This window comes from Solenopsis invicta, chromosome 7 (genome assembly GCF_016802725.1).
Source record: "Solenopsis invicta isolate M01_SB chromosome 7, UNIL_Sinv_3.0, whole genome shotgun sequence".
Classification (NCBI taxonomy): Eukaryota; Metazoa; Arthropoda; class Insecta; order Hymenoptera; family Formicidae; genus Solenopsis; species Solenopsis invicta.
This window is the reverse complement of record NC_052670.1, coordinates 17381201-17405012: the sequence shown is the minus strand read 5'-3', so window position 1 is coordinate 17405012 and position 23812 is coordinate 17381201. Positions and strand designations below refer to the sequence as shown.

At 41.0% G+C, this 23812-nt stretch overlaps 3 protein-coding genes across 3 annotated transcripts; 1 reads left to right on the top strand and 2 right to left on the bottom strand.

Moving 5' to 3' along the window:
• Window positions 1-7864: 7864 nt before the first annotated feature.
• On the top strand, window positions 7865-9781 carry LOC120358309. Its single transcript, XM_039452124.1, has 5 exons — window positions 7865-8144; window positions 8316-8537; window positions 8779-8970; window positions 9088-9250; window positions 9331-9781. Exons 1-3 carry the CDS (start codon window positions 8066-8068, stop codon window positions 8811-8813), a joined length of 336 nt encoding a protein of 111 aa, XP_039308058.1. The 5' UTR covers window positions 7865-8065; the 3' UTR covers window positions 8814-8970; window positions 9088-9250; window positions 9331-9781.
• Window positions 9782-10652: 871 nt separating this feature from the next.
• Window positions 10653-12937, bottom strand: LOC113005830 (protein ANTAGONIST OF LIKE HETEROCHROMATIN PROTEIN 1-like). Its single transcript, XM_039452035.1, has 3 exons — window positions 12814-12937; window positions 10885-11318; window positions 10653-10709 (listed from the first exon to the last, which is right to left on the bottom strand). Exons 1-3 carry the CDS (start codon window positions 12935-12937, stop codon window positions 10653-10655), a joined length of 615 nt encoding a protein of 204 aa, XP_039307969.1.
• A 437-nt stretch (window positions 12938-13374) lies between these two features.
• LOC120358316 lies at window positions 13375-14251 on the bottom strand. Its single transcript, XM_039452163.1, has 2 exons — window positions 14048-14251; window positions 13375-13980 (listed from the first exon to the last, which is right to left on the bottom strand). Exons 1-2 carry the CDS (start codon window positions 14107-14109, stop codon window positions 13434-13436), a joined length of 609 nt encoding a protein of 202 aa, XP_039308097.1. The 5' UTR covers window positions 14110-14251; the 3' UTR covers window positions 13375-13433.
• Between the last annotated feature and the right edge of the window lie 9561 nt (window positions 14252-23812).

Genomic DNA, 23812 nt, shown 5'->3' with positions numbered 1-23812 from the left:
CGGTCTGGGCTCGGCCCGTAGCCCGTTACTCCTCTGCGGCAGGATGTCCCCGAGGACAATGGCCTCCCTGGCCCGCCGCATAACGCCCGCATAAGAGGCGTCGTCCCACGTTACCGTAATCACCACCGCCGATGATTTGGGGACGCGCTTGCCGATTCTCCTCGCCGCGAGGGTTTCGCTTCGCGGCGGACCTTCCTGCTTTTTCTTTTTATCTTTCTTCTTTTTTGGCCCGGCCGCCGGGGGGGGCGGCAGACGCCGCCGCCCCCGATGGCCGAGTCGCATCTCCTCCAAACGACGGGGGGAACACCCTCCAGCCGCTCACCCCCGTGGGACGAGCGGGGGCACTCTTTGGCCCCCCTTCTCCACTCTCCTCTTCTTTCGGGTGCCGGCGACCTCGACTCAGCTCCGATCGTTCGTATCGGGGACGAACGCTGCCACCGGCACGGCGGGGGGCGCAGGAGGCTCCTCCCGCGGAGCTCCCGTACTCCCCTTTCCCCCTTCCCTTTCTTCTTCTTGCCCCTGGCGTCGGTGGGGACGGCGGCCGGGGCAGCCCACGCCAAGCGCCTCTTCAGGCCCTCCACCGTCGCCGTCAGCCGCTCCAACGTCCCCAGCACTCGCTCCTCGAAAGGAGAAGAGCCGGGGGCAGAAGCGACCGACGGAGGCGGCGGAGGGGAAGGAGACCTTCTCCTCGTCGGCTGTGAAGCAGCCATGAACGAGGAAGGACCGCTTTGCAGCATGAGGGCCCTCTTCGCGACTCCCAGCTGCCCCCTTAACTCGGCGACCTCGGTCCGGAGGCAGCGAACCTCCTCCTCCCGGACCGCGGTCGTCGCCTCCTGCCCATCCTCTCGCTCGAGACGGCCCATGACGCGGTACGCCAGCGTCATAAGTGCCTCCCGGACGAGATGGGTGTCCAATTTGATGCGTCCCGACAGGTTGCCCGACAATGAGCAACCTGTGGACGCCTTGTTCCTCGCTCCTTCCACCTTCAGGAGCCACCCATCGGCCAACCCGGCCAGATCGGTTGTTGTGCTCCGGGAGATTACTCCTAATTGCCGATCTACGTATCGGCGTTGATCCGGCGTGAACAGGGTCGGGGGGATCCTGATACGCTGCCGAGGCCTCGCATCGCTCACCCCCGTCCCCTCTTCCTCCGACCCCGAGCTACGTATAACGTTAGCTCGGAGTCGGCAGGCCCTAAACTGCTCCATGGGAACCCCATGGAGCCGGTTTTCCGTGTCCGCCCCGTCGGACAATGGGGAGGGAGACCTGAAAGTTCCACTCCCGTCCAGGCGGGGTCGGCCACGGGCGCGCCTGCTTCTAACATGAGTCGAGAGGTCGGATCCGTCCCCCGGATCATCCGGGATCCGGACACGGCCCTCCGACTCGTCCAAATCGATGACCGGCTCCAAGGGGTTCCCGGTCACCGCTTTCTCCTCCTCCTCGTACCGATCCACCTCCATGGGCTCGGCTCGTGCTTGGGATAGATAGATTTACCATTGCCTTTGTCCATATACTTCATAAATGGGGTATTGTTTTGCGAGGGGAACCCCACCCTCGCCCCGAGGAGTACTACGGGCCGGTGTCCGGGGACCACCGACCAGAGGCGACCTAATGGACGGCACAACATCACACGCGCCGACCAGGGAAAAACACAAAAACTCAAGTGCACGCGGTTAAGCGCACACCCGGGATAACCCACGATCGACGCGCGCCAGACAATGGACTGCGGCGGGCAACCGGGACCCCCGATCCCAACAGGCACCCAGAACGATCCACCGATCAATGACTTCGGCAAGAACCAACACCCTCCACGACGATGCCTCTGCGCTAACGAAGAACCCGGGAAAAATGCCAACCGTACGTGTGTGTGAAGCTGGCGTATTATTTCGTGGAAACTCACGAAATGTTGAGAGTTCTGGCTTTATTTACAATAGTTCTATAGTTCCTGATAGATAAAACAAATAGTTCTGGCCTTTAAAGCGAAAAAAACGTATAGGACAAAGTGAGACGCCAGATTCACGCAGCGTCTCAGTTTGTCCTGCGTCATTTTCCAGACCCAATTCTTGTAGAATTTTAAAAGATCTATAGTTCTAGATGAGTTCTAGAAAGAGTTCTAGCGTTTAACATAGTTTATTTAATAAAAAAAAAAAATTATTATAAAACATTTATTTTATAATATTATATAATAGAGTTCCGTGTACACAAAAATATTTCTCCTCCAGTTCTGAACGTATCTAAACGCCTTCCGAAGAGTTCCGGTCGATTCCGTTATTTAATATTTAATAAAAAATTATTAACTCCCACCAAACACGTATTTTGTCATATATGGGTGAGACGCTGGTCTTTATTCGAGAGTTCTGTGTATCAAATAATATTTTTCCAATAGTTCTTAACGTAACAAAGCGCCTTCCAAAGAGTTCCGGTCGATTGCATAATTTATTAGTTAATAATAAATTGTTAACTCCCGCCAAACACGTATTTTGTCATATATGGGTGAGACGCTGGTCTTTATTCGAGAGTTCTGTGTACCAAAAAATATTTTTCCTATAGTTCTTAACGTAACAAAGCGCCTTCCGAAGAGTTCCGGTCGATTCCGTTATTTAATATTTAATAAAAAATTATTAACTCCCGCCAAACACGTATTTTGTCATATATGGGTGAGACGCTGGTCTTTCTTCGAGAGTTCTGTGTATCAAAAAATATTTTTCCAATAGTTCTTAACGTAACAAAGCGCCTTCCGAAGAGTTCCGGTTGATTGCATAATTTATTAGTTAATAATAAATTGTTAACTCCCGCCAAACACGTATTTTGTTATATATGGGTGAGACGCTGGTCTTTATTCGAGACCTCTGTGTATCAAAAAATATTTTTCCAATAGTTCTTAACGTAAGAAAGCGCCTTCCAAAGAGTTCCGGTCGATTGCATAATTTATTAGTTAATAATAAATTGTTAACTCCCGCCAACACGTATTTTGTCATATATGGGTGAGACGCTGGTCTTTATTCGAGAGTTCTGTGTATCAAAAAATATTTTTCCAATAGTTCTTAACGTAAGAAAGCGCCTTCCAAAGAGTTCCTGATAATAGTGGCTGATAATAGTGGCTGATAGTAGCTGATCCTGGCTGATCCTGATATTGTAAAATTGCTCGCTCTGCATGTGTTATGCAAACACTGCAGTATGATTATTGCGTTTTAGTTTTAGATGAAAAGAACGTCAACCGACCTAACCTACGAAAAGGATTGCTTCGAGGAAACAAGATGTACTGCCCAACGACACTCAGCACCTTCTCTTTGCCCTTACAAAATTTTTCTTTGTGTCCTTCATTATAATCGTCCTCGAGAGGAATCTGCCAGATCCGGTTACTATCAGCATTGAAGTGTTACACCTGGATTTGTCGGCGAGCGAGCTTGCAATCACATCATCAATCTTATGTCAATCTTGTACAATAAAAGCATATCGTAACTTCAACATGTTTAAGTTTAAGAAAATCGTAAATTAATTATTATTAAATCAATAATTACGAATTGTTTTAAATTTTGAGAGTCCTGAACTAATAACTTAATCGTTTTTTTAAAAATAATTACACAGCTACACAAAAAAAAAGTGTCATGTGCGAAAGATTAGACCTATGTATCCCTATGTATTTTGACGCTCTGAAACCAAATATAATCTCAGAATTGCGCCATCAGGTCAGAATTTTTTTTTAATTTTAAGGAATTTCAGCCATTTTTTGAGAGTAAAAAAATCCTGATCTGATGGCGCAATTCTGAAGTCATATTTAGTTTCAGATCGTCAAAATACATAGGGATACATGGGTGAAATCTCTCAGACATGATACTTTTCTTATCCTCAAAAAATTGCCAACATTCTTTAAAATTACACTATTCAGCCCGAATCTTCCTTTAATTAAAAAACATCAAAAATGTTATGCAGGTTTTTTGTACATATTTCAATATGCTGAAGTAGTAGTAAATAGACTCTGAAACCCAAAGTTCCAAACCTGGGAGAGTTTTCGCTGTTCGATGGGTATTTGGCCAAACAGCGCGGATTGGTGGACGGTTCGGGGGTAATCGAAAAGCGGTTTGTTACAAGTTATATTAATCCTAGTCATATAATAATGTTGTTCATCCGATACTTAATTTTACTGATAAAACTGAGCATAATTCTTTGACATTACACATTTTATATTCATATTTACTTGTTGTCAATCATGAACAAAGATTTGGATTTTTTTTTCAAAATTTTTTCTGCTGTCAGAACGGATGCTGCATGCAATGACAACTGCCCTATAAGGAGCCAGCGAAGGCGCGCTGTCCTGCAAGGAATGTTAAGGTGTGAGGATAAAGCCGTAGTGTGTCCAACGATGAGTTGACATAGTCCTCATCAAAGTCGGAAAATTCTGATACTTAGGCTTGGAGAGGTATCAGGGTTATCATCCCCAGGACGGTGGACTCATCTGCGATCGGAACAGAATTCCTAACGTGCGGGTTTTACATTTAAATATGGAAAATTTAACACAAAACAGTAATAACCTTAGCAATATCTTTCCAATTGGAATACACAGTTGAGAAAAAAAGTCAAATAACTTTTGTTATATTTGTGGAAAATTTGCAATTCCGCAAAATAGGCGATCAATAAACGCTAAAATAAAGAAAATATATAAAAAATGCTTCAATTTCGAAATAAGCAATCAAGATGCGAATTAGGTACCACACATTGTATTTAGTTGTTGTTATATAATGTTAGGTTGTTGGAACAACAAATCTTCACAAAAATCAATGAAGTTCACAAGGCCTATGATTTGGAAAAGACCACTTAATCGAGAAGAATGCTACATTTGCATGACTAATACAATAGGTGTCAATAAAAAGAACATGTCTGCTACGCAAATGTACAAACTGTTGAAACACCAATCCTAGCATTTGATACTACAATCAAAATGGTAGAAGGAATAGACATAAATAATGAACCTCTACCAGAAAGCACGAAAATCGAAGAATCTAGCGACAGAGGTGACATAAACAATAGTAGTATTGATAGCTACAATGATAGTAAAGATAATGAAAATGCCTATTCAATAGATAGAAAAAAAACAGAAAACTATAAAAACGTTCACACAAAAAGAACTTAATGATCTAGTTAGAAATTTAGGATTGCCCAAAGATGATGCGGAATTTCTAGCCTCAACATTGAAAAAGAAAAACCTATTAGCAAAAGGTGCAAAGGTAAGTTTTTATCAAAATCGTGAAAAAGAATTTCGGGAATATTTCTCTAAAGACGAAACCTCTTTATTAGCATACTGCACCAACATTTCTGGATTGATAAATGCATTGATAAAACCAGGTTGCTACAAAGAAGAAGAGTGGAAACTATTTATCGACTTTTGTATACGCAGCTTGAGGGCAGTTTTGCTCCATAATAGAAATATCTACGCATCTGTTCCAGTAGCTCACTCGATAAACATGAAAGAAAATTATGAAAATGTAAAAAAAATTCTTGAAAAAGTAAAATATGCAGAACATATGTTGAAAATATGTGGAGATCTTAAAATAACGTCTATGTTACTAGGCCAGCAATCAGATTTCACAAAGTATCCTTGTTTTCTATGTCTATGAAACAATAGAGATCGAGAGAATTACTATAAAAGGAAAGTATGGCCAGAAAGAACAATGATAACATCTGGATGCATGAACATCATCGACGAGCCGTTAGTTAATAGAAGAAGAATCTTACTTCCACCTTTGCATATAAAACTTGGTTTGATGAAGTAGTAAAAGCCTTGGACAAAGATGGTTTTCGATACCTAGGGCGAAAATTTCCACAAATTTCGGACGCCAAGTTGAAAGAAGGAATCTTCGATGGACCACAAGTTTGTACATACATTGTTAAAAGACAAAACCTTCATCACAACAATGAATGCAGTAGAGAAAGCAGCATGGCTCAGCTTCAAAAACGTCACTGAGAATTTTCTAAGAAATCCTAAAAGTCCAAATTACAAGAGGATGGTTGAGAAAATGCTCGCAAACTTTCAGAATTTAAGATGTCTTATGAATTTAAAATTACACTTTTTACATTCACATTTAAATTACTTCCCTGAAAACCTCAGTGACTATAGTGAAGAACAAGGTGAATGATTTCATCAAGATATAACAGAAATGGAGCATAGATATCAAGGAAGATGCGATATAAATATGATGGCTGATTACTGCTGGTCATTGGAAGAAGATTTACCAAGGAGAGGAACAAAACGCAAGAAAATGCCATAACGAAGAACTTTTGAGAACAAGAGAATGCGCTATAACAAGATATAAGCTCCTTTATTTGAACATCAAGTTAACTTTTTAAGTTCCTAACCCCCGGGTTTGGAACTTTGGGTTTGAAAGTCTATTTACTACTACTTTAGCACTTTGAAATATGTACGAAAAATCTGTACGAATAACATTTTTGATGTTTTTTTAATTAAAGAAACATCCGGGCTGAATAGTGTAATTTTAAGGAATGTTGGCCATTTTTTGAGGATAAAAAAAGTGTCATGTCTGACAAGGGGAGGATCAGGTGAGTCACCCTGGGATTTTGATCCCCATTTTTTTAGTTATTCTGGAGACGAAAAAAAGTTTACGTCTCCCGGCGTTTGATCGAATAGGCCTTAGTTTCGAAATAATAAATTTGTGAAAATTGGCCATACCGCGTCGCGCTATATGAGCCTTCCCGGTAACTGTTTTCCCAACCTATGTAGTTGGTTCCATGCGTTAGGTGCTTGCTTCATAATCGTAAGATCCGGGTTCGCTCCCGAATGTGTGCAATATTTTTTTTTTTTTTAATAAATGTATTTATTTATCTTGATGATATTGATATAGTATGCAAATTTCTAAAATAGAAAATTTAATTTAATATCACTTTCTAAACATTAATTTAAATTTAATTTGAAAGGAATTTGAATTCAAGTAATAATATTTGAAATAATAAATAGGTAATAATAATAATAATATATAAGTTATTTGAAATGGATAACATATAAAGGCAACGTATTTAAATTTTCAAATTGTTTAAATTTAACACTGGTATTCTTTTTCTACGATTAATTATTTTAAACACTAGATTTTAAAATACTGTTAATATTATATCCAATTAAATTTTAAATTAAACAATTTGAAAATTTAGATACGTTGCTTTAATATGTTATCTATTTCAAATAACTTATATATTATTATTATTATTACTTATTTATTATTTTAAATATTATTACTTGAATTTAAATTAAATTTAAATTAATGTTTAGAAAGTGATATTAAATTAAATTTTCTATTTTAGAAATTTGCATACTATATCAATATCATCAAGATAAATAAATACACTTATTAAAAAAAAAAAAGCACATCCGGAAGCGAACCCGGATCTTACGATTGTGAAGCTATCACCTAACGCACGGAGCCGATTGCACTGGTTGGGAAAACAGTTACCGGGAAAACTCATATAGCGCGGCGCGGTATGGCCAATTTTCACAAATTTATTATTTCGAAACTAAGGCCTATTCGATCAAACGCAGGAAGACGCAAACTTTTTTTTCGTTTCCAGAGTAACTAAAAAAGTTGGGATCAAAATCCCAGGGTGACTCACCTGATCCTCCCCTTGTGAGAGATTTTACCCATGTATTCCTATGTATTTTGACGCTCTGAAACCTAATATAACCTCAGAATTGCGCCATCAGATCAGGATTTTTTTTACTCTCAAAAAATGGCCAAAATTCCTTAAAATTACACTATTTTTTAAGGTAAAAGAAAATCCTGACCTGATGGCACAATTCTGAGATCATATTCGGTTTCAGAGCGTCAAAATACATAGAGATACATAAGTCTAATTTTTTGCACATGACACTTTTTTCTTTTTGTGTGGCTGAGTTATTGTATTAATTGTAATTTAACTTAATTTTTTGTTATAGTTTATTCAATTTGATTGTAGTTCCAAATACACAGGAATGTGAGGATGTATAATTGTATTTTGTTATTTGCATTAGGGTCACAAATGTGATTATTGTGGTACTTATCTCCCAGAATCATGCAATTTAATGGAACATTTATGCTTCCATCCATTTGATGAAGATATGCAGGAACTTAATGTAGATGATAATGCCTTGGTTACTGTCGGTAAATTTTATATTATATAATTAAATTGAAATGAATTAATACATTATTTGCTGTTGTTTATTGTCGAGTAAATTATAATTTCATATTTATTTTCTTACCTGCTTCACCTTTTTTCTTACATCACGATACTAAGACAATATTGAATTTATGCTTGTTTTATTAATTTTACAGTATGTAAATATCAGTATGATGGTTTGTCCAAATCAACAAATAACCAATGTCATCAAGAAAATAATGATGATGATGATGAGCAACAGGAAATAAATATAGATAAATTCTTGATTAGTTGTGTGGCTACCAAGCAAGCATTGTTCGACCACCGAATTCCTGCAAGCGAACAAACAAATTTAAAGAAACAAGCACATTGGCAAGAAATGTGCAATCTAATGAGAGGTTAGTCTAAAAATTTTATCCTAGTAAAACTGCAGAAATAAATATAAATAATTGATTAAAATTGAGTATATTCAGTACTACGATCGCTAAGTAGCAATTTAATGTAAATGGTTGATTGTAGAGATAAAAAACTAATCATATTCAACTTCTACTTAGCTGCTCAGTGAGCGATTGTAGTACAGAATGCACCCATTATATTATGCATGCACTAATTTTACTTTTGTAATTTTTTTCTATTTAGGAGTTTTAAGTGTAGAAGAAGCAAAGCGAAGATAGAGGTATCTTTGAGACTGCTATATGAAGGCCAAAAGAAAAAAAAATGAATATATCCCAAGTGGGTCTGCTGCTATAAATGAAATTCCTTAAAAAGGAAAACTTTATTCCGTTTTTGCCAACAGATGAAGTTTCTTGATGACGTTCAAGTAAAATCTGTGTAAGTATAATGCAATTGTCACCATGTTATTATTAGTCATTGAAATAATTTTATATTTATGGGTCATGCACAATGGACGTAATCAGGGTTATGTAATAGTCTGTTTTCGATTTTAAGACGTGCAGCAGTCTACCAAGTACAAGTATTAATGATAATTTTAATACTAGTGATGAGTCGTCAATGTTAGTGCCTGCACCAATAGACAGTGCTGAATCCAACTCATCTACCTCATCACAGTCAATTAGTAGCAAAAGTAGAATTAGCAGTGACTCTAACAAAAGTAAGTTTAACTTGTATGTTTTATTCATTTTTTATTATTTTTATTTCATGTTTGATGTTATGTTCTCAATACAATTTCAGAAAGAAAGTCAAATTCCAGCCAAAACGACGACGAGTTCCATGAAAGTGTTATCGCAGCGTTACGAGAGCCCGTTGCGCAACCAGATACAACGAGTTCTTTTTTAATAACATTGGGCGAAAGATTGCGAACACTGCCTTATAGACGAAGCTAGAGATTAAATTCCTTTCAATGGTCCTAGAAGAACAGGAGCTGGACATCTCTTGAATATGGACTTGATATATCAATCAACTAAAATAAGTTTCTTTTTAGTAATATTACTAAAAATTAATACAAAGAACGGTGCGTTTTATAAGTAGATTTAGATACGTTAATTTTTATTTCTTGTGCATAAAACTAATATGTTGAATAAGTTGCGGTATTATCGTTCTGTTATATTAAATTTATATTATATAGTTTGCCTGGTTTGACTTCAAATCTAAATTACCGTTCTCTGTAATAAATAATCGCATTTAAAAAACGCATAAATCTGAATATAGAATATATTTATAAATAAACAAAGAAACTGTTTAACTTTAATATAAAATATAACAATAGAACAAAATATCTTAAAAGTTTTAACAGTCCTAACAGCATTTTTCTTATATTTACTAGGAACTTAATTAACATTATCCATTTGTTCCTATATATAAACAAATTATATTTTTTATATTGTACTATATTTTAACATAGTGACAAAGTAATCAAAAATCATTTCCAATCGCTTTCTCCCATTGATATAGTATGACAAGGCTCTACGACCTTGAAAGTATGTTGAATACACTTCTCTTATTGAAATTGAGTTCTTATTATTTCGACTTTGGCAAACTGGCGTAGTACAAACTCTATTAAAACTTTCATGCGTATTTTCTGAACCAATGCGAACATATGTTTTTTTTCCAATTTCTCTTTATTTTTAATAATAAAGTTGTGTAATACTACTGTTACTTGTATAAATTTTTGTACATTCATTACATTTGCTATAATTGGCCTTCGATATATCCTCCATCGTGCGGCTAGTATCCCGAAAGCACTTTCCACGACGCGTCTTGCTCTACTAAGCCTATAATTGAGGACTTTTCCCAATATCCAGTTTTTTACTTCGCGGATATGGTCTCATCATATATAGTAAGTCGTTAGTAAAAATGCTTCATCCGCGACTAAAACATAAGGCAAGGCCAATCCGTCAATTTCGACTTGCTTCCATTTCAGCAGTTTAAATGCGTTGGCTTCGAAACGTTTACCAATTTCGATATTATGAAATACTTCTCCGTCACTTTGCCTGCCTTTGGCTCCGTTGTCGACTATTGCAAAGGAATACGATGCATCGCTTATTGCAAGAAGATTAATACTGTACTACGCGCTTATAATTATAATAAATGAAAGCACTCTTTGGCGGAGCCTGAAACAAAAGTAAATGTTTCCTTTTTTATATTAAAAATGTACATAAAATTGACTTTTGACTTTTAGCAAAGATTTTTTTATTTTTCAAATACAATTAATATAATTTAGATTAGATTAGTTTTAACATTTTATTATGTAAATATGTTAATAGACATAAACCTATTTGAACATACTTGTATCATAACATGTTTTCCGTCGACAGCCCTTATGCAATTTGGAAAATTCCATAATTGCTCAAATTCATGGGCAACGAATTGCCAGCTCTTTCTATTGTCTACAAAAAAAATTGTATCTTTTAGACAATTCCAAATTGCCTGACAAGTTTTTGATACAATTTTTGAGATAGTGTTGTGTCCAACTCTGAAGGCATACGACATTGATTTTATGCTATCTCCTGATGCTAAAAATCGCAAGGTGATGTGTAGTCGAGTTTCAGCCAAAATGGGATCACAAATTATTTGTTCTTTGATAATAATAGATGCAATTAATTTAAGTAATTTATCAAATAGTTGAGGTGACAATCTAAAATAATCAATATATTTGTCTTGAGCTTCAGCCTGCATTTCCTTTGCAAGATTTGCATTTGATCCTTGCATTAATCTTCTTTCTGAGGTAAATATGGGTTGTACCCACATTCTTTGTTTTTTATTTTCCTTTTTTTAGCAATTGTATATAGAATATTTAATTTTGCTTTTTAATTTAAATACACTCACACTCATCTGACTTTGTTTTAATTTATTTAAGAGCCCGCAAATAACAATAAACAGTTTATTTGATTTCATTGTAGTAGAATGTATAGGCGGATTCTAACCCAGGGATCTCAGGGGGGTGCGGGGAAGGGGGGGAATATTACGGGTCGCGCGGGGGGACCTAACCGGCGATAAGGTCCCGCGGGTGGACCAAACCGTTGGAGGATGGGGTGGGGGGGCTTAAAACGGGGTCACACGTGTAAACCTAACCGGTAGTTTTGTGTAATCAATGTTTATATAAACAGTGATAACGATTCGAGGACCATGTTCTAGGCCGATGTTTAAATAAATTTGACACCTTTGAAATGTGCCGCGTGCGGGGAAGGGGGGAATATTTCGGGTCTCACGGGGGGTCTAACCGGAGACGATGTTACGCGACCGTGACGGGGCGAAGGGGGATTAAATCGGGGACACGTGTACGAACCTAACCGGTAGTTCTTCGTAATCAATGTTTAAGTAAACAGAGATAACGATTCGAGGACCATGTTCTTGACCGACACCTTTGAAATGTGCCGCGTGGAGGCAACTACTGACCATTTAATGTAAACATGGACCATGTACCTGTCACTCTGTTTACATAAACATAATAAATCACACCGCGAGGAGGTGTGTATGACTGTTCTTTGAAATCGGAAATGTCTGTCATCACGAGGGGGATAAGCGATACAATGGCGAAGGGGTGTGCGCGGCTATTTCCGCGGGGCCCGCCGCCGCCGCCGCCGCCGCGTACGCGGAGGGGATGCGCGCTGTCTAACGCGGGGTCCGCTGGGGCGATCCGCCGCCGCCGCCGCCACCGCCGCCGCGTGCGTGGAGGGGATGCGCGCTGTCTAACGCGGGGTCCGCTGGGGCGATCCACCACCGCCGCTGGCACCACCACCACCACCACCACCACCACTATCACTATTGTTTTTCCTTCTCCTTGTCCTTGTCCTTCTCCTCCTCCTGCTCCTCCTTGTTCTCCTCCTTGTCCTCCTCCTGCTCCTCCTCCTCCTCCTCGTCCGGAGCCCGATCTCGTGAAGGTCCAGCCTGACCTTGAGCCCTCTCACGTCGCATAAAATCTAATAAAGCTGCCCCCCGACCACGAGGAGCAGCTTCGGCAGCATTATGTAGATGACGAGGCGGGCGTATGGGCAGGTCTAAACGGGGGATGTTTAATCGACCACCCCCGCGACCGCCTAGAAGCGCATAGCGATCGAGATGAGGTCGGCGTATAGGCTGCAAGTCCATACCGGGGAAGGGCAACAAGCGGCCATTCCCGCGACCACCATGGAAAATTGGTCCATCGGGCCAATCATTGTCTATGACCGCAGTACGACGGCGAACGGCTGGTCCTTCCAGCCTAAAGTAACGCACCCAGCTCGCGAAAACGTATAACCAACTCCCGGAAACTTATAGGTTGACGCGGTTCAGGCACCACTAAACCTAATTCTATTTCCGGAAGCGATATTTGCACGGGAATGTTTGGACCGTAACCCATTTTTGCGTTGTTACAGTCGCGCGAGCTAGACTGAGACTGAAGAGCTAGAGCATTCTCCGTCGCTAAGACCTAACTTTACTCTCGTATACTCGCATCTTTTTAGCCTACGATTGAGCATTTGAAACACATGTTTTTTTTTAGCCTGACTTTATTCTCGTATACTCGCATCTTTTTAACCTACGATTGAGCATTTGAAACACATGTTTTTTTTAGCCTGACTTTATTCTCTTATACTCGCATCTTTTTTAGCCTACGACTGAGCATTTGAAACACACGTTTTTTTAGCCTGACTTTACTCTCGTATACTCGCATCCTTTTTTTAGCCTGACTGTACTCTCGTATCTTCGCACATTCTTTTTAAAATATTTCAAAACTAAATATCGTGGTATTGATACTAATGTATAACTGTAGATTTTTTTTGGAAGAGGAAAAATAAAAAAAGGTTGCAATTTTAATTTAATAATAAACAATTTATTGTCTGTTGTGAATACATTGTTTATGCAGTAAAAAATAAAGCTAACAGCTCACAATCGACGAGTTGACGCATATCGAAGATATTGCTCTCGCGTATCGCTTTTTCTTGATTCATTACATTGGACGCAATGTTTAAGAATTGTGTGTACTTAACATCGACTGTATCAACGATTCTAACTAAGCGCTCGAACATTACGTTGATACACTCGTACAAACTGAACATACGATGTAACGTGGATTCAATCACTGTCACATACACGTTAGAAGATTCGAGACGTATGAGCCTAACGTCATTCATCACACTAACTTTGATTGTTAAGGGTCCGACGCTTATAAAATTGTCCTTGTAGTCATTCCGAATTAATTTGGAAATATTCCATCGTTGCTCGTAGAGACCTTTCCACGTTTCAACAGACAGTATCAATTCTCGTCCTTGATGATCTCCTATGGCGATCTCCACGTAACTCGGTGGACCGACGTTAATTCCAATCTCCAAATACTTGTAACTCGTAGCTGTCAAAGCGTAACGTCTGCTCAATAAGCGCGCTGTACGACGCTCCGTCGAAATGCTGTAAAAGAAAATCAAAAGTTTATCACACAACGTTGCATAAACGCTATTAGAATATCGAAACTTACCCATTGCATTCCTTCTTCACTTCACCACTGTACAATGTGTTACCTCCCTCGGCAAAGTACATTGCGAATCGTTCGTTCGAACCTCTGATGCAATACTGATGTTGCAAGAAATTATGATGCTTATTTGAAGATTAATGCTTCTGCACTTTTAAGGAGAGGGGAGGCTTCCCCCTCTTTCAACAATTTCATTATTGTCGTCGTTATCACTTTCACATGTCACGACACGTTTATGCTTCTGCAATTGTAAAGGAGTGGGGGATACTTTTCCCCTCTATCAAACAATTTCATCATCATCGTTATCGCTCGAACGTGTCACGACATGTTTTCGCGGTCTGGCAACGTTGTACATGAAACGTGAAACATGACGTACATGAAACATGACGTACATGAAACGTGAAACATGACGTACATGAAACATGACGTACATGAAACGTAAAACATGACGTACATGAAACATGATGTACATGAAACGTGAAACATGACGTATGTACATGAAACGTAAAACATGACGTACATGAAACATGACATACATGAAACATGACGTACATGAAACGTGAAATATGACGTACATGAAACATGACGTACATGAAACGTGAAATATGACATACATGAAACATGACGTACATGAAACGTAAAACATGACATACATGAAACATGATGTACATGAAACGTGAAATATGAAAAAAACGTTAATCTAAACATGAAAAAACATTAAACTAAATGTGAAAAGAACATGAAAAAACGTTAAACTAAACGTGAAAAAACATGAAAAACGTTAAACTAAACGTGAAAAACGTTAAACTAAACGTGAGAAACATGAAACGTGAAACGTTACGTACATGAAACGTGAAACGTTACGTACATGAAACGTGAAACGTTACGTACATGAAACGTGAAACATGACGTACATGAAACGTGACGTACATGAAACGTGAAACATGACGTACATGAAACATGACGTACATGAAACGTGAAATATGACATACATGAAACATGACGTACATGAAACGTAAAACATGACATACATGAAACATGACGTACATGAAACGTGAAATATGAAAAACGTTAAACTAAACATGAAAAACGTTAAACTAAACGTGAGAAACATGAAAAAAACGTTGGAGAAACGTAGATGTAATGGAGGGGGAAAAAAAAATGTATCTCGTATATTACGTATGTTTATTTTTGCAATTGTGTCCACCAATTGTAAAGTTTGAATACATTTTGTAAAGCACAATGTTTATTCGTACGGTGTTGCCCACATTGAAAAGTATTAGCATCATCTAGATTATTCAGATTATCCACGTCTTCGTAATCCACATCCAGGCTCTCGATGTATGCGTATTCTCGCCGATTGTCCAGAAGTAATTCTCCCAGCCATTCTCGTTTCTCATGTCCTTTGACGTATACAATCTCCTTGTCGTCAGGATTTTCAGCACCCAGTACTGCAGTTGTAATCACTTGTCTCGCTTTCCGGTACGGAACCATCCCGTCGGTGCCCCATCTTAGCCCATGATGCATGGCAGTGAGCCAGGAGGCGCAAGATCTTTCGGATTTCATCAGCCAATCCCATGGCTGGGGGCTGTCAAAGATATAATGCGCGAGAACGTTTCCCCCTCTAAGAGCAGCAAATTCTTTTACGACGAAACCTCTCAATCGTCCAAGGGGGAAACCTTGCAGATCCACGAACGTCGGCACGGACATGTCGCGGTCGAAACGAAGACTGTGGTCTACGTCGATGTATCGTATAATATATATATGCGTGGAATTAAGTGATTTTGCGCACAATGTTTGTCAACGGGTTGTACTGAATCACGCGATCGTGTATTATCAAGCAATAGGCACTAGTATTTTCTGGTACGTTATCCTTTGTCTCAAATTCCAATCGCACGTCAACGGTTGCGCTCTTGATTGATTCAACTTGCCGACTACAATCTATTATTACGAAAGGACCGTGACGTATAAAATTTGTCACTGTGAGATTCGGCTCGAGATACTCGTATCCGAGATAAGTTTTGCAGAAACGTGCATACATGTCGTACAGAATAGCCCATCTATTTTTACTAATATCTAAATTCATATCTTCATAAGGATAACTATCAGAGTTCAAGTACAGTTTCACGTTGATTAAATTGCAATGATCAAATCGGCTCGTGTCCTCGGACATGACGTTTTTTCGACCAGTTTGCAGAGCAAAGATGACATATCGCGGCTTCTCGAGTTGAGTAGCGGTCTTGATAGCCCACGAGTGCTTGGTCGTACGTTGCAAAAGCGGATACTCGTAAAGATCCCACGAGCGAAAAGCCATGCTGAGGTATCGTCCGCTCTCCAATGTGCGCAGCATCGAAAGTTTATTTATTTCATTCAGTATTACGTGCGGCATTCGCCACTGAATCTTAAACAATTCTATCACAGGCTCTACCGCTGAATTGCCCTTTAGGCAATTGTTATCGTTGCGCGCTCGTATCAAGATCAATTCGTGACGAGCGTTGATCACTACTCGACGGTAATCCTCGCAGAATCCCAACAGCACGTAAAGCGGAATGCAAAAGTTGAAGTAGCCATCAGCGGTAGTCAACTGTTCTTCCCAGCCAGCATTTCGCAAAATCACGCTTTTGTCGGATGACAGCGTTACATAGTTTTTGAGTGAGCTAGTTATACCCACGTTTCTATTACGATCAATCTCGACACCGTCGAGTTCATATCTTATCTCATCAAACATAAACGCAACACAATTATTTCCCAAAACCACGTCACCGTTGACCTCCTCAGGTTTCTTCTTTTTTGTCAGCCTCCCTTCGACATATAGAAAGCTCTCGTACGGCAATGTATACAAATCCTGTTGCTGTATGGGTATTCTTATCTCGTCGCTGTGCCCGTACGTTGTGTTTGCATACGGCGAATAAGCATGAGTCTCAATCTTGACAATTCGATCGTCAAAGATTGGCTCGTCTCCGATATTTAGAATATCAGTCATTTTTTCTTTTTTAATCAAGATTGTCGTACCGCGAATCCCAGTGATTGTAAAAATTTAACGTTTGATACACTGAGCTTCTTTCGCTTCTCAGTTGATCGAGTCGGATTATCAATCGATGATGATGATGATGTCACCGGTCTTGTAAAGAATGCGTTATCTCTCTTTGCTCGCTCAGCTCCACTCAACACAAGCATCTCATGTGTCGCGTTATCGTTTTCAAACGTGCAACCTGACGGTAATTTCCTCCCCTCGAAAATCCAGCAATCGTCCGTTTTGATCGACAATGCGTATGGTAAGATCCGTAACGCTTCGTATGATCACTGGCAAGTAAATGACTGTTGCAGGCCTTTCACTGAGCTTATATCCTGAAGGCACGCTCGAAGAAAATTCATGAATCGTATGCACACGCGCACCGTTATTGTATGCACCTGCGGTGATACTACATTCGACGCGGATAATATTTACGTTCATAATATTAATTGACATTGTCCGATTCGTGCCATCTACGTGGATGCAGTATACGCTTCGAGAATCCCAGCAGCGATCCAATGCTGTTGGCTTTGTTAAAGTTTATTTTGTAAGCGCATTTAATTTCACATTTCATCGTGTTATGATTAGCTCGAATCACTATCGCTTCCTCGCTGTCATCATTGATCATGCCGATATCGCCGCGGACAACTAGCGTGTCACCGGCATCTGGCGCGTTGCGTCGTGGACGTTTCTGCGAGATTGCGCGTTTCAAAAATTCGTTAATGGCCGGCAACTCGTACGATCCCTCGGGTATCGTAATCTCCACATCGTCTTTGCCGAAATAAAATTTATTGTTTGAGGCGTTCACGTTCGGTATCGTGTTGTAAGTTTCAAAAAGCGTTAAACCGAGTTCGTATTCGGCATCGGTCAAATCTATCGGCGGAGAGTAATTTGCAGCGAGAACGCTGCTCTTTCCGCTTAGCGTTAGCGTAAACGACATGATGGAAAAGCGTTCAACGAATACTGAGACTCTTCGACACCTCATCGATCTTTTTAAAAGTCAACAGTTTGTAAAAATCTCAGGCACATTTGTCCGCAGAAATTTTGATTGTACGTCTGATAGGACGTTTGATTGTACTCTATCGTAACATTGCTTCCGAAATATCGCACCAACTCTCGAGGCGGTCGAAGATTGCCAAAGCTGTCGAAATACACAACGCGGTTGCCCCTCTTTGCGTAAGCCACCCAGTGCGTGCCAGGGCCCGTGGTATCGTCCAAATTAACGATACCGCTCTCGTTTCGACGTACGCCACTCGTCGATAAAGCATTACGCATGTACACACCTCTAAAATACGGTATGCGCATACGTCTCGCCAGCTGGTTCAATTGCACGTCGGTGGTCACGCCCGCAGGCATTTTTATCGTCTTTTCGACGTTTTTTTTTTTCTCTTAGTTGATACGCCCTGTCCGCGTTTATACGGCCCGAGATAAATTCCTCGTCCGTATTTATAAGGTGCCAAGTATAGACCGCGACCTTGTTCCATCGCGCGATTGTGACGTTGCAGTTCTTCAAGTTGACGTCGCGCATCTTTGCGCTTACCGCTTTCGCTACATTTGCAGCTCCATCGATCAAAGATCCTAGAACGCCCAACATTGGTAGAATCGGTAACATGCCGCTTCGTTTTGCCGACGGAAGTACTCGTTTTTTTTTTTTCGTCGTCGTCATTTTCCTCTTTCTCGTCTTTGCATTCATACCCATGCCGATCTTGGTCTTGGCCTTCATCGCTGCCCAGATGGCTGCAGCGGCGGCTCTCTCGCCCAAAGTCGAGTCTCTCGCGGTAATGCGTTTCCGTGCTGACGCTGCGAGTATATCGTCAGCAGCGTGTCTATCGACGAGTTCGTTACTCTTAGAATACGCAATATCGTGTTCGCGGCACGCTGCGTCCAATGGATTTACGCCCGTGTCGCCTCTGGCTAATCGTTTCTTCAGCCGAGTGCCCGGACCGCAAAACTGGTAACCGGGTATATGTAACTCGAAAGGAAGCGCGTTTATCGCTCGATTCAGCAAACTTCCGGTTTTGTTCGACGCTGACATTCGCTGCAATCTTTTATCCTCGGTGCAGGGCCGTCGATGTGCGTACTCTGCCAAGGTTGATTATAATGCTCGTCGCAGCGACGATAAGTTTGAACTACCGGGTCCACCTGTATATGTTTCGGAAGCCGTTCCCAAACGTGGTCGATGTAATTACCGTACACGCGTAACAGTACGACTTTAGGTATACGAGGTGTGTTCAAAAAGTATCGCGAATTTTGAATTTTCGCGGGTTACGTATATTCGAATTTCGATCTTTTTGTGGCGTTATGTTGGTACTCATGTCTCTCACTTATGCCGACAAGCTCGGCCATTTTGAATGTTCACTTAATTGTTGACAGCTGCTTTGCTTGCACGTGTTTTGGATCGTCTTCGATTTTTACCTATTCAAAAAAATGGATCAAAGAACCTGTATCAAATTTTGTGTGAAAAACGAAATTAAGTGCGCGGATGCATTCCGAATGTTGACTGTGGCATACGGAGAAGCTACCTTGGACCGAAGCAACGTTTATCGGTGGTACAAAATGTTCTCAGAAGGCCGAGAAGATGTGAACGACGAAGAGCGTGCCGGACGCCCGAGCACTTCAACAACAGACGAAAAAATTAATGAAGTGGAGAAAATGGTATTGGCCAATCGTCGAATCACCGTTAGAGAAGTTGCTGAGGACCTAAACATATCGATTGGCTCGTGCCATTCGATTTTTATCAATGATTTGGGCATGAGACGGGTCGCCGCGAAATTCGTACCAAAATTGCTCAATTGCGACCAAAAACAGCATCGCATGAACATTGCTAATGAGATGTTGGACTCTGTCCGCGACGACCCAAATTTGCTCCAGAGGGTCATAACTGGTGACGAATCGTGGGTTTATGGTTATGACGTGGAAACCAAAGCTCAATCATCTCAATGGAAGCTGCCGCACGAACCAAGACCGAAAAAAGCGCGCCAAGTTCGGTCGAATGTGAAAGTTTTGCTGACAGTTTTCTTCGATTGCAGAGGCGTGGTGCATCATGAGTTCTTGCCACAGGGTAGAACGGTCAATAAGGAATATTACCTGCAAGTTATGCGCAATTTGCGCGAAGCAATCCGCCAGAAACGCCCGGATTTGTGGAAGAACAAAAATTGGCTTTTGCACCACGATAACGCCCCTGCTCACACATCGTTGCTTGTGCGCGACTTTTTGGCCAAAAACAACACACTAATGATGCCGCAGCCACCGTATTCCCCAGATCTGGCCCCCTGTGACTTTTTCTTGTTCCCTAAACTGAAGAGGCCCATGAAAGGACGACGTTACGCTACGCTTGACGAGATAAAGACGGCATCGAAGGAGGAGCTGAACAAGATAAAAAAAAATGATTTTTTGAAGTGCTTCGAAGATTGGAAAAACCGTTGGCACAAGTGTATAATATCTCATGGGGATTACTTTGAAGGGGACAAAATAGATATTCATGAATAAATAAATAATTTTTGAAAAAACACAAAATTCGCGATACTTTTTGAACACACCTCGTATATTGCAACTGCTCAGCGCTTAGGTCCAGAATATCGCTGGGATGTGACAGCGCGAGAAACATTTTTGATACTGAGCTACTCAAGATTTCACACATCTATAAATAGGCCCTCGACGCGTCACGCGAGTTTAGTGTGAAACATGAAATTCGTGCGGCAGTCGCTGACGATACGCGTCACAAACTGCGACGAGAAATTGCGAATGATGGGGGACAACGCGCAGTTGCGGAAACACGGTGAAATGCTGCCGAGTACCATCCGCGCAATAATTGCGGGACCATCTTCGTGCGGCAAAACTAATGTTCTGATAAGCCTGCTCGAGAGTCCGCATGGTGTACGTTTCGAGAATGTTTATATTTATTCCAAGTCGCTGCAGCAGCCTAAATATCAATATCTCGAAAATCTGTTGAAATCGATCGATGAAATCGGCTACTTTACGTTCTCCAATAATAGCGACGTTATTCCACCGAGCAAGGCGCTTCCAAATTCAATCTTCGTCTTCGACGACGTTGCGTGCGATAAGCAGGATGCGGTGAGAGAATACTTTTCAATGGGCCGCCACTCGAATGTCGACTGCTTTTATCTTTGTCAAACGTACGCGAGGATACCTAAACATCTGATACGCGATAACGCCAATCTCCTAATTCTGTTTAAACAGGATGGTACCAACCTCAAACACGTTTACAACGATCACGTAAACACCGACATGTCGTACGACGAATTTTGTGCTTTGTGCCGTGCTTGTTGGCAACAAAAGTATGGATTTCTAGTGATAGACAAGGACAGCGCGCTTAGTAACGGACGATACAGAAAAGGATTTAACGAGTTCGCGGTACCGCAAAACGATTAGTCATTATCGATACGTCAACGTTGAACGTTAACATGGCGGAAAATAACAAAGATATACGCAAGCGTGAGCAACTCGCGAGGGAGATTGAAAAAACGAGCAATGCGATCCACAAGAAACATCGCGCTTTAAAAACCGGCAGGATCGAGGAGGAAATTGCAATGGAGAGACGTTTCAAGCCCATCGTCGCACCTCTGAAACAGATTGTCGAGGAATCTCAGCCGATTAAAAGAAAAGAAATCAAGGAAGAAAGAATAATTAAGAAAAGAACGAGCGACGACGATGACGATGATGGTGCATCTTACGAATTGTCGAAAGCAACATCGAGCAAAAAGCGACGTTTTGAACAAGCGTACGACGCAATGGATTCACCAGCGATAACGTCAACACCGCGTACGATGATTGGTCCTGCAACATTAACTAACAAGGCTCTCAAGAACGTTTTCGAAACCACAGACGATTCGTTTGGAACGTCTGTTCAACATCAGATGCAAACGTTGGAAGGTCGAAAAACGTTGTCTGAGCATTTTGGTCCACTCGGTCAAAAGTACATTGGAGATTTCTTCAGCGGTGGTGGAAAAGAGAAAATTATAGACACCGTGTATGGTGTTCGTCTCGACAAGGATGGAATGATGCTTGGTAATAAAAAGTTTGACGTGGACATCAATGATAACATAATTATCGATGGCGTGCGATACGCTGGCACACCCGGTCTTTACGAGTTGATTTTTAAGAGACTCCCCGATGATTTTCTCTATAAGGAGGACGATTTGCAAAAGTACAAGAGCATATTGTTGACTACAAACGTACATAGACGTAATTACACCGCGGAGAGTCGACTACGAGGCAACAAAGGATACAAATATAGATACGTGATCGCACCATTGATGTCAATCGAATCTACACCAAAGAGAACGAATAAATCCGGAAAGGGATTACCTCGCGCTATGATACTAAACGACAACGCGATTGATTACGTGCACTGGGACGATCCCAACGAATTAGTAGATCGTCTACGATTGCTAGACGCTTCACATCGAGCGGGCAACGACGCTCACGGCAACGAGATGTTGTCCATCGTGGAAGAACTTCGTGAAGCTGGCATAATTATAAATTAAATCGTATACCCACGAAACGAGTCAGACGAGAGGTTGATTTTGTTTGAGAAGGACGTGCGATAGACGACAAAAATGAGCAGCAATGAACGTCGAAAAGACGGTTACGAACGTTTAACGAATGACTTTGAACGATTCTTAAATAAAAATCGGACGTTTCAAGAACGGTTGTCAAACAATTATCGATCGGCTCAGGATCGCTATGAAAAGACACAAGAACGAGTGAAGGATGGTTATCGAATGGCCGTAGATCGAGTCAAGAATGAGTATGAAAAATTATCTAATCGACAGAAACCGGAAGACAAAGAAAAGTTATTAAAGGAAGACAGAAAATACTGATAAATGGAGAAAAAACGCTTTTTTTTAAACAAAAGTAGAGGAACTTTGCAATGTCGACATTATAAATTACATCGTGTAACCGCTAAACGAGTCAGTCGTAATGCAATTCGTTTACGCGCCGAAATATGAGTTCATCGAAGAAAACAATAAGCTCCGAGAGGCGAGGAATCGTCGAAGAATTACACGCGTCAGCTAGACGCAATTTTCCTAGAAGACGTGTTATAATCAAAGGATTCAACGATCTTTGGCAAGCTGATATCGTCGAGATGCGTCCCTATTCAAAGTACAATAGAGGTCATAATTACATACTTACCGTCATCGATGCGTTGAGTAAATACGCCTGGGCAGTACCGCTCAAGAGCAAGGCCGGGCGCAGAGACGGCTGACGCAATCGCCAAGATAATTCGAGAGAGCGGAAGATGCCCGAAAAATTTACAAACGGATATGGGAAAGGAATTTTATAACGCCGATGTGCAAAAAGTCTTGAAAAAGCATGACATTAATCATTATTCTACATATTCGGTTTTAAAAGCATCGATAATAGAGAGATGGAATCGCACACTTAAGAACGATATGTGGCGTATGTTTACACTTAACGGGTCGCACAAGTGGGTCAACGAGCTGCCGCGTCTGGTGTCGGATTACAACAACCGCAGGCATCGTACTATCGGCATGCGACCAGTCGACGTTAATTCGGAAGTTGCTGAAAAACTCCTGGGCACTGTATACTCTCACATAAAAATCATGGGACCCGCGAAATTCAAAGTAAACGATTCGGTGCGCGTGAGCAAGCACAAAACGACATTCTCTAAGGGGTACACCCCCAATTGGACCACCGAGGTGTTTAAGATCGTTAAAGTACAGCGCACTAATCCCGTAACTTATCTCCTGGAAGATTATCGCGGTAAACAAATA